This window comes from Mustelus asterias, chromosome 7 (genome assembly GCF_964213995.1).
Source record: "Mustelus asterias chromosome 7, sMusAst1.hap1.1, whole genome shotgun sequence".
NCBI classification, from domain to species: Eukaryota; Metazoa; Chordata; class Chondrichthyes; order Carcharhiniformes; family Triakidae; genus Mustelus; species Mustelus asterias.
In genome coordinates this window covers 38,017,892-38,028,848 of record NC_135807.1, presented here as the reverse complement: position 1 = coordinate 38,028,848, position 10,957 = coordinate 38,017,892, and the positions used below count along the sequence as shown (strand labels likewise).

The 10,957-nt window shown below is 44.7% G+C and overlaps 1 protein-coding gene across 3 annotated transcripts; it reads left to right on the top strand.

Annotated features, from left to right (window-relative positions):
• Positions 1 to 708: 708 nt before the first annotated feature.
• Positions 709 to 9,851, top strand: LOC144495639 (actin, cytoplasmic type 5-like). Of its 3 annotated transcripts, XM_078215886.1 has the most exons (3): positions 742 to 834; positions 8,847 to 9,331; positions 9,524 to 9,851. In XM_078215886.1, exons 1-3 carry the CDS (start codon positions 757 to 759, stop codon positions 9,849 to 9,851), a joined length of 891 nt encoding a protein of 296 aa, XP_078072012.1. In that variant the 5' UTR covers positions 742 to 756. The 3 variants fall into 3 exon arrangements, with proteins under 3 accessions (XP_078072011.1, XP_078072010.1, XP_078072012.1); XM_078215885.1 differs by having other exon boundaries at positions 709 to 834; positions 8,976 to 9,851; XM_078215884.1 differs by having other exon boundaries at positions 709 to 834; positions 8,847 to 9,851.
• Positions 9,852 to 10,957: the final 1,106 nt, after the last annotated feature.

Genomic DNA, 10,957 nt, shown 5'->3' with positions numbered 1-10,957 from the left:
AGTGACCTTTGATTCTGTTGACCAACAAGAGTCTATTTACCACCACCTTAAAAATATTCATTGACCCCGCCTCCGCCACCTGCTTAGGCAGAGAGTTTCAAAGTTGCATAATCTTCTGAGAGAAAAATCTCCTCCTCAACTAAGTCCTAAAAGGGTGACCCCTAATTTTAAAACAGTGCCCCTAGTTCTGGAGTCACCCACATGAGAAAACATCAGGTTGGATATTCTGATCCTTCCCGCCGGTGGGATCTTCCAGTCCCGCCGAAGTCGACTGCGGGTTCCCTGGCGGCAGGGTGGGTGAGACAAAATTGCCATTGACTTTGGTGGAACTGGAAAATCCTGCCAGTGGCCAATGGTGAGCTATCTGTGTGACGGGAAAACCCACAATGGGAAGGGGTGGGGGTGGGGGCAGGAAAATCCCAGCCAATCTTTCCATGTCCACCTTTCCAAGACCGTTTAGGATCTTGCACACTTCAATCAAATCAACCCTCACTCTTCTAAGCTCCAGTGAAAACAACATTGAAGAGGGATGACAAATGAACTCATAAACCTTCACTCAGTCTGTAAAGAACTTAATATTGAATCTTACTCATTGAAGGTTAAGATGTTTTATGAGTACGAGATGTTAAATAGCTATTACTTTCTCAATATACTGATGTGTTTTTCTTTTCTCTCTCTTTTGCAGTGATTTCTACCTAGTTTTGAACCATGGGGGATGAGGAGATTGCAGCTCTGGTTGTGGATAATGGATCTGGGATGTGTAAGGCTGGTTTTGCAGGGGATGACGCTCCTAGAGCTGTGTTTCCCTCCGTTGTTGGGAGGTCTCGGCACGAGGTCAGTATTGAAAGAGACTTCTGCTTTTAACTATCTTGTTTTCATATGGGATGATCTTCAACTCAAGAAAGCAAACTGTCTCTAGATCAAGACTGCAATGTTATTTTTGCTTCTCCATGTATTTCTCTTTCCTTTTTTTCTGCTTAAGTAAGGAGTGTCTGTGGGGGGAAAAAACTGAAGAAAATATAATTCTCAAAAATTGCTACAGTGTGTGAAACTGAGCCAAAGGAGACCCTCGGAGGTTGGCCAAAGATCTTCTTAAATGAGGAGAGAGAAAGGTGGGGAGCCTAAGGAGGGGATTTTAGAGATTAGGGCCAGGATAGTTGAAGGCACAGCTGCCAATGTTTTATCAAAGGCAGTGGGAGATGTCAGAAAAGATCAGTGTTGAAAGGTTGCATTGTTCTTGGAAGATTATGGGCCTGGGGGAAGCTACAAAGACAATGAGAATGGAGGGATTTAAACCTCAGACTGAGGATTTATAAACAAGAAATAATGGACTAGGAAACAGAGTATCATAGAATCCTACAGTGCAGAAGGAGGCCGTTCGGACCATCGAGTCTGCACCAACCACAAGGACCTATCCCCATAACCCCACATATTTAACCTGCTAATCTCCCTAACACTAAGGGGCAATTCAGCATGGCCAATCAATCTAATCTGTACATCTTTAGAGTGTGGGAGGAAACCGGAGCACCCGGAGGAAGCCCACGCAGACACGGAGAGAATGTGCAGAGTAGATCATGGGTAATGATTTGTGAACAGAACCCAGCGCACGTTCGGCAAGGGGCAGCAGTTTTAGTTGAGGTTAGGTTTGTGAATTTAAAAGGTGGGAGCCTGATCAAAGACAATTGATGAGTCTGAAAATGTGGATTTCTTTCACTGTTGCCACTACGGGCGGCACGGTAGCACAGTGGTTAGCACTGCTGCTTCATAGCTCCAGGGTCCCGGGTTCGATTCCCGGCTCGGGTCACTGTCTGTGTGGAGTTTGCACATTCTCCTCGTGTCTGCGTGGGTTTCCTCCGGGTGCTCCGGTTTCCTCCCACAGTCCAAAGATGTGTGGGTTAGGTTGATTGGCCAGGTTAAAAATTGCCCCTTAGAGTCCTGAGATGCGTAGGTTAGAGGGAGTAGTGGGTAAATATGTGGGGGTAGGGCCTGGGTGGGATTGTGGTCGGTGCAGACTCGATGGGCCGAATGGCCTCCTTCTGCACTGTAGGGTTTCTATGATTTCCTTCTTCAATTAACATGAGCAGTACACCTTTCACCCTCAACTCAAACACTCAATTGTTGTTTTAAAATCCCCTGATCAAAATGGTCAGGGGACTTTCATAATTCATGGCAAAATAACCTTTCATTTGTGATTTTGGAGCTCATAAGGAGCAATGTGAGGTTTATTTTGGGTATTTTTTACACATTCATTCTTGCAATTTAGTTATCTCTGGCAAAAATGGCATTTCTTCCTCTGTCCCCCATGAGACTCCTCAGGGCAGCTACCTCCCCCTCTCCCTCAGTCAACCCTGGCCACATTCCCCTTTGACTGTCACCATCCTCCCTCCTTCCCTCAACTCCTTCCTTCCCCCCTCACTCGTTCCCTCCCTTCCTCGATCAGCCCTGGCTACATTCCCCTTTGACTGTCACCACCCTCTCCCCCTCACTCGCTTCCTTCCTCCCTCGGTCAGCCTAGCCACATTCCGCTTTGACGGTCACCTTCTTCCCTCCCTCCTGGACTGCTGCATGCCATATTTAAGCAATTATGAATCTCAAGTTAGGTATTTCTCATTCACTGATTATTCAGTTGGATGCACCTAAATCTGGAAAGGTTGCCTTTTAATGAGCTTGAATAGAAACATAGAAACATAGAAATTAGGAGCAGGAGGAGGCCATTTGGCCCTTCAATCCTGCTTCGTCATTCATTATGATCATGGCTGATCATCCAGCTCAGTAACCTGTTCCTGCTTTCCCTCCATATACATTGATCCCTTTGGCAAGAAGAGCAATATCTAACTCCTTTATAAAATATTTTGCTTCAATGGCCTCCTGTGGTAGCGAATTCTACAGGCTGACCATTCTCTGTGTGAAGATGTTTCTCTTCATCTCTGTCCTAAATGGTCTATCCGTATCCTCAGACTGTGACCCCTGGTCCTGAACTCTCTCGCTATCAGGAACATCCTTCCTGCATCTACCCTGTCTAGACCTTTTAGAATTTTATAGGTTTCCATGAGATTCCCCACTCATTCTTCTAAACTCCTGCAAATATAATGCTAACTGACTCAAACTGTCCTCATATGCATGTTCCATCATCCCAGGAATACCAGAGACAAGCCAGGGAACTACAGACCAGTGAGTCTCATGTCTGTGGTTGGGAAACTACTGGAGAAGATTCTGAAGGAGAGAATCTATCTCCATTTGGAGAGGCAAGGTTTGATCAGGGATAGTCAGCATGGTTTTGTCAGAGGGAGTCATGCCTAACAAATTTGATTGAATTTTTTGAGCATGTAACCAAGTGTGTGAATGAGGGTAGTGTGGTTGATGTAGTTTACATGGATTTCAGTAAAGCTTTGACAAAGTTTCACATGGGAGACTTATTAAGAAGGCTAATGCACATGAGATACAGGGTGATCTGACAAGGTGGATTCATAATTGGCTTAGCGGTAGGAGACAGAGGGTGGTGACAGATGGCTACTTTAGTGACTGGAGGCCAGTGATCAATGGCATACCACAGGGATCTGTGTTGGGTCCCTATTGTTTGTCATTTACATAAATTACATAGATGACTATGTGGGAGGTAGGATCAGTAAGTTTGCTGATGACACAAAGATTGGCCGGGTGGTTAACAGTGAGGTTAAGTGTCTTGGGTTACAGGAAGATATAATCGAGATGGTCAAATGGGCAGATAAGTGGCAGATGGAATTTAACCCTGAAAAGTGTGAGGTGATAGACTTTGGAAGGAGTAATTTGACAAGGAAGTATACTATTTGTTATACATTTGACCACTCACTCAACTTGTCCAAATCATACTGAAGCATCTCCTAATCCTCCTCACAGCTCACTCTCCCACTCAGCTTTGTGTTATCTAGAAGGTCTGACACTGGAAAGTTCTGAAGAACAAAGGGACCTTGGCGTGATTGTCCATAGATCTCTGAAGGCAGAAAGGCAGGTAAATATAGTGGTGAAAAAGGCACACTTGCCTTTATCAATCGGATTAAAGATTACAACAGCAGAGAGGTCATGATGGAGTTGTATAGAACTTTGGTGAGGCCACAGCTGGAGTACTGTGTGCAGTACTGGTCCCCCACATTATAGAAAGGATGTGAACGCACTGGAGGGGGTGCAGAGGAGATTTACCAGGATGCTGCCTGGGATGGAACATTTAAGTTATGAAGAGAGGTTGGATAGGCTTGGGTTGTTTTTGTTGGAGCAGAGAAAACTGATGGCGATTAAGGATGTTCAAGATTATGCGGGGCATGGACAGGGTGGATAAGGAGCAGCTGTTCCCCTGAGTTGACAGGTCAGTTACGAGGGGACACAAGTTAAAAGTGAGGGGTGGGAGATTTAGGGGGGATTTGAGGAAAACATTTTTTTCCAGAGGGTGGTGATGATCTGGAATTCACTGCCTGGGAGGGTGGTGGAGGCGGGATGCCTCGCATCCTTTAAAAAGTACCCGGATGAGTACTTGGCATGCCATAACATTCAAGGCTATGGGCTAAATGCTGGCAAGTGGGATTAGGTGGGCAGGTTAGAGCATTTCATGCATCGGTGCAGACTCGATGGGCCGAAGGGCCTCTTTGCACTGTCGCATTCTGTGGTTCTATGATTCTATAAATCTGGTAAACATTCGCTGCACTATCTCCAAAGCAAGAATATCCTTCCTCAGGTAAAGAGACCAAAATGGCACACAATATTCCAGGTGTGGTCTCACCAAGACCCTATATAACTATAGCTAGAGATCCTGCTCCTGTACTCGAATCCTCTCGCTATGAAGGCTAACATACCATTTGCCTTCTTCAGCGCCTGCGCTACTTGCATACTTACTTTCTGTGACTGGTGTATGAGGATACCCAGGTCTCGTTGCACATTCTCCTCTCTCAATCTATAGCCATTTAGATAATAATCTGTCTTCCTGTTTTTGGTACCAAAGTAGATAACCTCACATTTATCCACATTATACTGCATCTGTTATACATTTGACCACTCACTCAACTTGTCCAAATCATACTGAAGCATCTCCTAATCCTCCTCACAGCTCACTCTCCCACTCAGCTTTGTGTTATCTAGAAATTTGGATAAATTACATTTAGTTCCCTCATCTAAATCATTAATATACATTTGAGTTGCTGCTGTCCTAGCAATGATCCCTGTGATATCCCACTAGTCATTGCTTGCCATTTGGAAATTGTTATCTGTCTGAAAAATAGTTTTCTATCCTTTTCAATACACCACCCCAATCCCACGTACTTTAATTTTACAGCTAATCTCTTATGTGGGACTTTGTCGAAAACCTTTTCAAAGTCCAAATAAACGACTTTCACTGGCTCCCCTCATTACTCTACTATTCCTCAAAGAATTCCAGTAGATTTGTCAAACATGATTTCCCTTTTGTAAATCCATGCTGATTCTGTCCGATCTTGCTACTGTTATCCAAGTGCTCTGCTATTAAATCTTTTATAGTGGACTCGAGCAGCTTCCCCACTACCGATGTCAGGCTGACTGGTCTATAATTCTGTTTTCTCTTCACCTCACTTTTTAAATAGTGGGATGACATTAGCTACCCTCCAATCTATAGAAACTGTTCCAGAGTCTATAAAATCTTGGAAGATACATTCACTATTTCTGGGGCCACTTCCTTAAGTGCTCTGAGATGTAGATTATCAAGCCCTGGGGATTTATTGGCCTTCAATCCCATCACTCAGCTCCTGACCCCATTACAGCCTTGGTTCATACATGGATAGAAGAGCTGAATTCTAGAGGTGAGGTGGGAGTGACAGCCCTTGACATTAAGGCCTCATTTGACTGAGTGTAGCATCAGGCGTCCTAGCAAAACTGCAATCAATGGGTGTCAGGGGGCAAACCCTCCACTGGCCGGAGTCATACCTGGCACATAGGAAGATGGTTGTGGTTGTGGAGGGCCAGTCATCTCAGCTCCAGGACATCTCTGCAGGAGTTCCTCAGGGTAGTGTCCTGGGCCCAACTATCTTCAGCTGCTTCATCAATGACCTTCCCTCTATCATAAGGTCAGAAGAGGGGATGTTCGCCGACGATTGCACAATGTTCAGTATCATTCGCGACTCCTCAGATACTGAAGCAGTCCATGTTCAAATTCAACAAGATCTGGACAATATCCATGCTTGAGCTGACAAATGGCAAGTAACATTTGCGCCACACATTGGCAGGTCATTGCCTGGCAATGCGTGGTGCAAATGTTACAATCATCGGTGAACATCCCCACTTCTGACCTTATGATGGCGGGACCATCATTGATGAAGCAGCTGAAGATAGTTGAACCTAGGACACTACCCTGAGGCACATATGTCCTGAATCTTATTATACCAATAAGAGATAATCTAACCACCCCCCTCCCCAGACATTCAATGGTGTGACCATCACTGAATCCTCCACTGTCAACATCCTTGAAAAGTTAAAGTTTATTTATTAGTCACAATTAGGCTTACATTAACACTGCAGTGAAGTTACTGTGAAAATCCCCTAGTCCCAAACCCCGGTGCCTGTTCGGGTAGACTGAGGGAGGATTTAGCATGGCCAATTTACCTAACCAGCTCATCTTTTGGACCATGGGAGGAAACCAGAGCACCCAGAGGAAATCCATGTAGACACGGGGATAACATACAAACTCCGTACAGTGACCCAAGCCAGGAATCGAACCCAGATCCCTAGCACGGTGAGGCAGCAGTGCTAACCATTGTGCCACCATGCCACCAATGGGGTTACCACTGACCAGAAACTCAACTGGACTCACCACATAAACACACTGGCTCCAAGAGCAGAGGCTAGGAATACTGCAGTGAGTAACTCACCTCCTGACTCTCCAAAGCCTGTCCACCATCTACAAGGCATAAGTTAGGAGTGTGATGGAATATTCCCCACTTGCCTGGATGAGTGCAGCTCAAAACACTCAAGACGTTTGACACCACCCAGCACAAAGCAGCCCACTTGACTGGCACCACATCCACAAACATGCACTCCCTCCACCAGCGGAGCTCAGTAGCAGCAGTGTGTACCATCTACAAAATACACTGCAGAAATTCACCAAAGATCCTTAGAAAGCACCTTCCAAATCCACAACCACTTCCATCTAGAAGGACAAGGGCAGCAGATACATGGGAACACCACCACCTGCAAGTTCCCCGCCAAGCCATTCGCCATCCTGACTTGGAAATATATCGCCGTTTCTTCACAGTCGCTGTTGCAAAATCCAGGAATTCCCTCCCAATTGTGGGTGGTCAACCCACAGCACGTGGACTGCTGCGATTCAAGTAGGCAGCTCATCACCACCTTCCCAAGGGCAACTAGGGATGGGCAACAAATGTTGGTCAGCCAGCGACACCCATGTCCCACGATTGAATAAAAGAAATTTCCCAACACCATTTCCTACTAATACTGATTTCCTTCTGTTCCTCCCTCTCATGTGCTCCCCAACATTTCTGGTTATTTCTGTCCTCCTTTATAAAGACAGATTTCTTTGTTCCCCATTATAAATTCCCCTGTTTCTGACTGTCAGGGATCTACATTTATCTTCACCAATCTTTTTCTTTTCACATACTTATAGAAACTATTACAGTCAGTTTTTATGTTCCCCACAAGCTTACTTTCATACTCTATTTTCTCCTCCTTAATCAATCCCTTTGTTCTGCTTTGCTGAATTCTAAACTGCTCCCAGCCCTCAGGTCTGCTGTTGTTTCTGGCCAATTTGTTTGCCTCTTCCTTGGACCTAATACTAATTTCCTTTACAAGCCATAGTTTGGCCACCTTACCATTTTATTTTTGTGCCAGACGGGAATGAACAGTTGTTGCAGTTCACCCATGCACTCCTTGAATGTTTCCTATTGCCTATCCACTGTTATCGCTTTAAGTAACATTCTCCAATCCATCGTAGCCAATTCACATCTCATACCATCATAGTTTCCTTTATTAAGATTCAGGACCCTAGTCTCAGAACCAACTACATCATTCTCTATCTATTCTATTATAATATGGCTACTTATCCCCAGTTGGCCTTGCACAACTAGCTTGCCAATTATTCCTTTCTCAATACACAATACCCAGTCTAGGATGGCCTATTCTCTAATTGGTTCCTCAATGTATTGGTGCAGAAAACCACCCTGCACAAACTCCAGGAATTCCTCCTCTGCGGTATTGTTTATCCCATCTATATGCAGATTAAAGTCACTCATAATTACAGATTTTCCTTAATCTCATACATCACTAATTTCCTGCTTAATGCCATCCTGAAAATCACCATGACAGTTTGGGTGTCTACATACAACCCCCACTAACATGTTTTGCTCCTTTGTGTTTCTTAGCTCTACCCATGCAGATTCTATTTCATTGGAGATAATTTAATTCCTCACTAGTGCGTTAATTTTCTCTTTAATTGGCAATGCAACCCTACCACCTTTTCCTTTTTGTTTGTCCTTCCTAAATACTGACACCCCTGGATGAATGTCATGCACATGTTTTAAGAAGAGGTTGCCTGCCATCAGAAAGCTTGACTGCCATCAATGTGCCACCAACTTAATTCCATAGTTTCATCCCATCACTGATCTTTAGCCTCCCACACAACTAAGTGCCTCCACCCACCTCATTTCCCCAAGGAGCTTCAGGACAATCCAATGCCATTGAGCCACCGAACATTAATATGCTCCTGATCACAAGTTTATAGACTGTGTATACAAATCGGTTTGTGCTTTATTTTTTTTACTGGCTAACTAAGAGCTGATATATACTTTCTATCACTACTGTCCCTTGTTTCTTAAGCATATCTTTTTTCCTAATTCCAGGGTGTGATGGTGGGAATGGGTCAGAAAGAGTGTTACGTCGGTGATGAAGCACAGAGCAAGAGAGGGATTCTGACCCTGAAGTACCCAATTGAACATGGGATTGTGACCAACTGGAATGACATGGAGAAGATCTGGCATCACACCTTCTACAATGAGCTTCAAGTTGCCCCAGAGGAACATCCTGTCCTCCTCACAGAGGCCCCTCTCAATCCCAAAGCCAATCGGGAGAAGATGACTCAGATCATGTTTGAGACCTTTAACACACCAGCCATGTATATCTCTATTCAAGCTGTACTGTCCTTGTATGCCTCTGGCCGCACCACAGGTGTTGTCATGGACTCTGGTGATGGTGTCACTCACACTGTGCCCATTTATGAAGGTTATGCCTTACCCCATGCCATTCTGCAGCTAGATCTAGCTGGCAGGGACCTTACTGACTACCTGACAAAGATTCTGACTGAACGCGGGTACTCATTCACCACCACAGCTGAGAGGGAGATTGTCCATGACATCAAGGAGAATCTATGCTACATAGCTCTTGATTTTGACACAGAGATGGATATGGCTGCCACCTCTTCAACCCTGGAGAAAAGCTATGAGCTACCAGATGGAAAAGTCATCATGATTGGCAATGAGCGTTTCCGATGTCCAGAGGCGCTCTTCCAACCTTCCCTCCTCGGCATGGAAACAACTGGGATCCATGAGGCCACCACTGACAGCATCACAAAATGCGACATAGACATCAGGAAGGATCTGTACACCAGTATTGTCTTGTCTGGTGGATCCACCATGTACCCAGGTATTGCTGATCGAATGCAAAAGGAAATCATAGCCCTGGCTCCAAGCACAATGAAGATTAAGATCATTGTGCCACTTGAGAGGAAGTATTCAGTGTGGATTGGTGGTTCCATCTTGGCTTCACTCTCCACCTTCCAGCAAATGTGGATCATCAAGCAGCGATATGATGAGTCAGGACCCTCCATAGTTCATCGCAAATGCTTCTGATCAGATTCCTTAAGTGGACTTGAACTTGGTCAGGGCATTGTTGCAAGCAAAATAATCCCTATATAACTTCACTAAGCTTATCTTCCCTTCTTTAAGTGATATTGAATGTTGAAAGAGATTTTGTGCTGGATGGTGAGTCTTCTAATCTGCATGCTTGGGGTCTACCTGTTGTCAGAGGCTCCTTTCCATGCTAAACTATAAAATTAAAAGCCAATTGGTTATCTTGATTTCTAATTTTTACAAGTGCCTGCAATGTGTGTTCTCTTCAATCACAGGCCCAGATTTTCCAGATTGAATCATAGAATCCCTACAATGCAGAAGGAGGCCATTCGGTCCATCATGCCTGCACCGACAACAGTCCCACCCAGGTCCTATCCCTGTAACCCCACATATTTACCTTACTAATTCTCCTGACTAAGGAGCAATTTAGCATGACCAATCAACCTAACTCGCACATTTTTGAACTGTGGGAGGAAATTGGAGCACCTGGAGGAAACCCACACAGACACGTGGAGAATGTCCAAACTCCACCCAAGCCGGGATTCGAACCTGGGTCCCTGGCGCTGTGAGGCAGCAGTGCTAACCACTGTGCCACCCCTGAAAATGGTGTGTCCGACTCTTACTGCAGTTTAATCCGTCCACTTACTGCTTTATGCTGGAGTGTTTGAACCTTCCAATGTCTCCTATCTAAAGTCTGTCTTCAGTTCATGGCCTTACATTGTTCGATTTTAAATGGGGCTGCCTTCCTCAACACTGCTCAACCTTTCCTCACTGACAGTGCAAACACCCCATCCCCCTCCTGATGCTCCCAGATGCTGCTGAGTTTTTCCCAGCAGTTTCGGTTTGTATCATTAAAAAAAAACTACCCTTGTCTTTCCAGGAATACAGAAGGTTGTCCGATGACTCAGGTTTCAAGATTTTTAAAGCAATTTAGAAAGCACAGGGAAGATTAAAGAATGGAGTACAAGCTATGGCAAGGAAAGAGTGTGAGGCAAGATTAGTGCCTTATGTAAATCAGAAGTCTTTTATAAAGTCAACAATTTTATAACAGCATTGAAAAAGAAGTGCGATCCTGCTCAGCAACAAAATCATTTTTGAAAGCAGAA

Excerpts from the sequence above, each read along its gene's own strand:
- LOC144495639 (XM_078215884.1), top strand. The coding sequence starts at position 709 with ATGGGGGATGAGGAGATTGCAGCTCTGGTTGTGGATAATGGATCTGGG. Across the intron at positions 835-8,846 it reads TTGGGAGGTCTCGGCACGAG|GGTGTGATGGTGGGAATGGG; the intron begins GTCAGTATTGAA and ends TCCTAATTCCAG.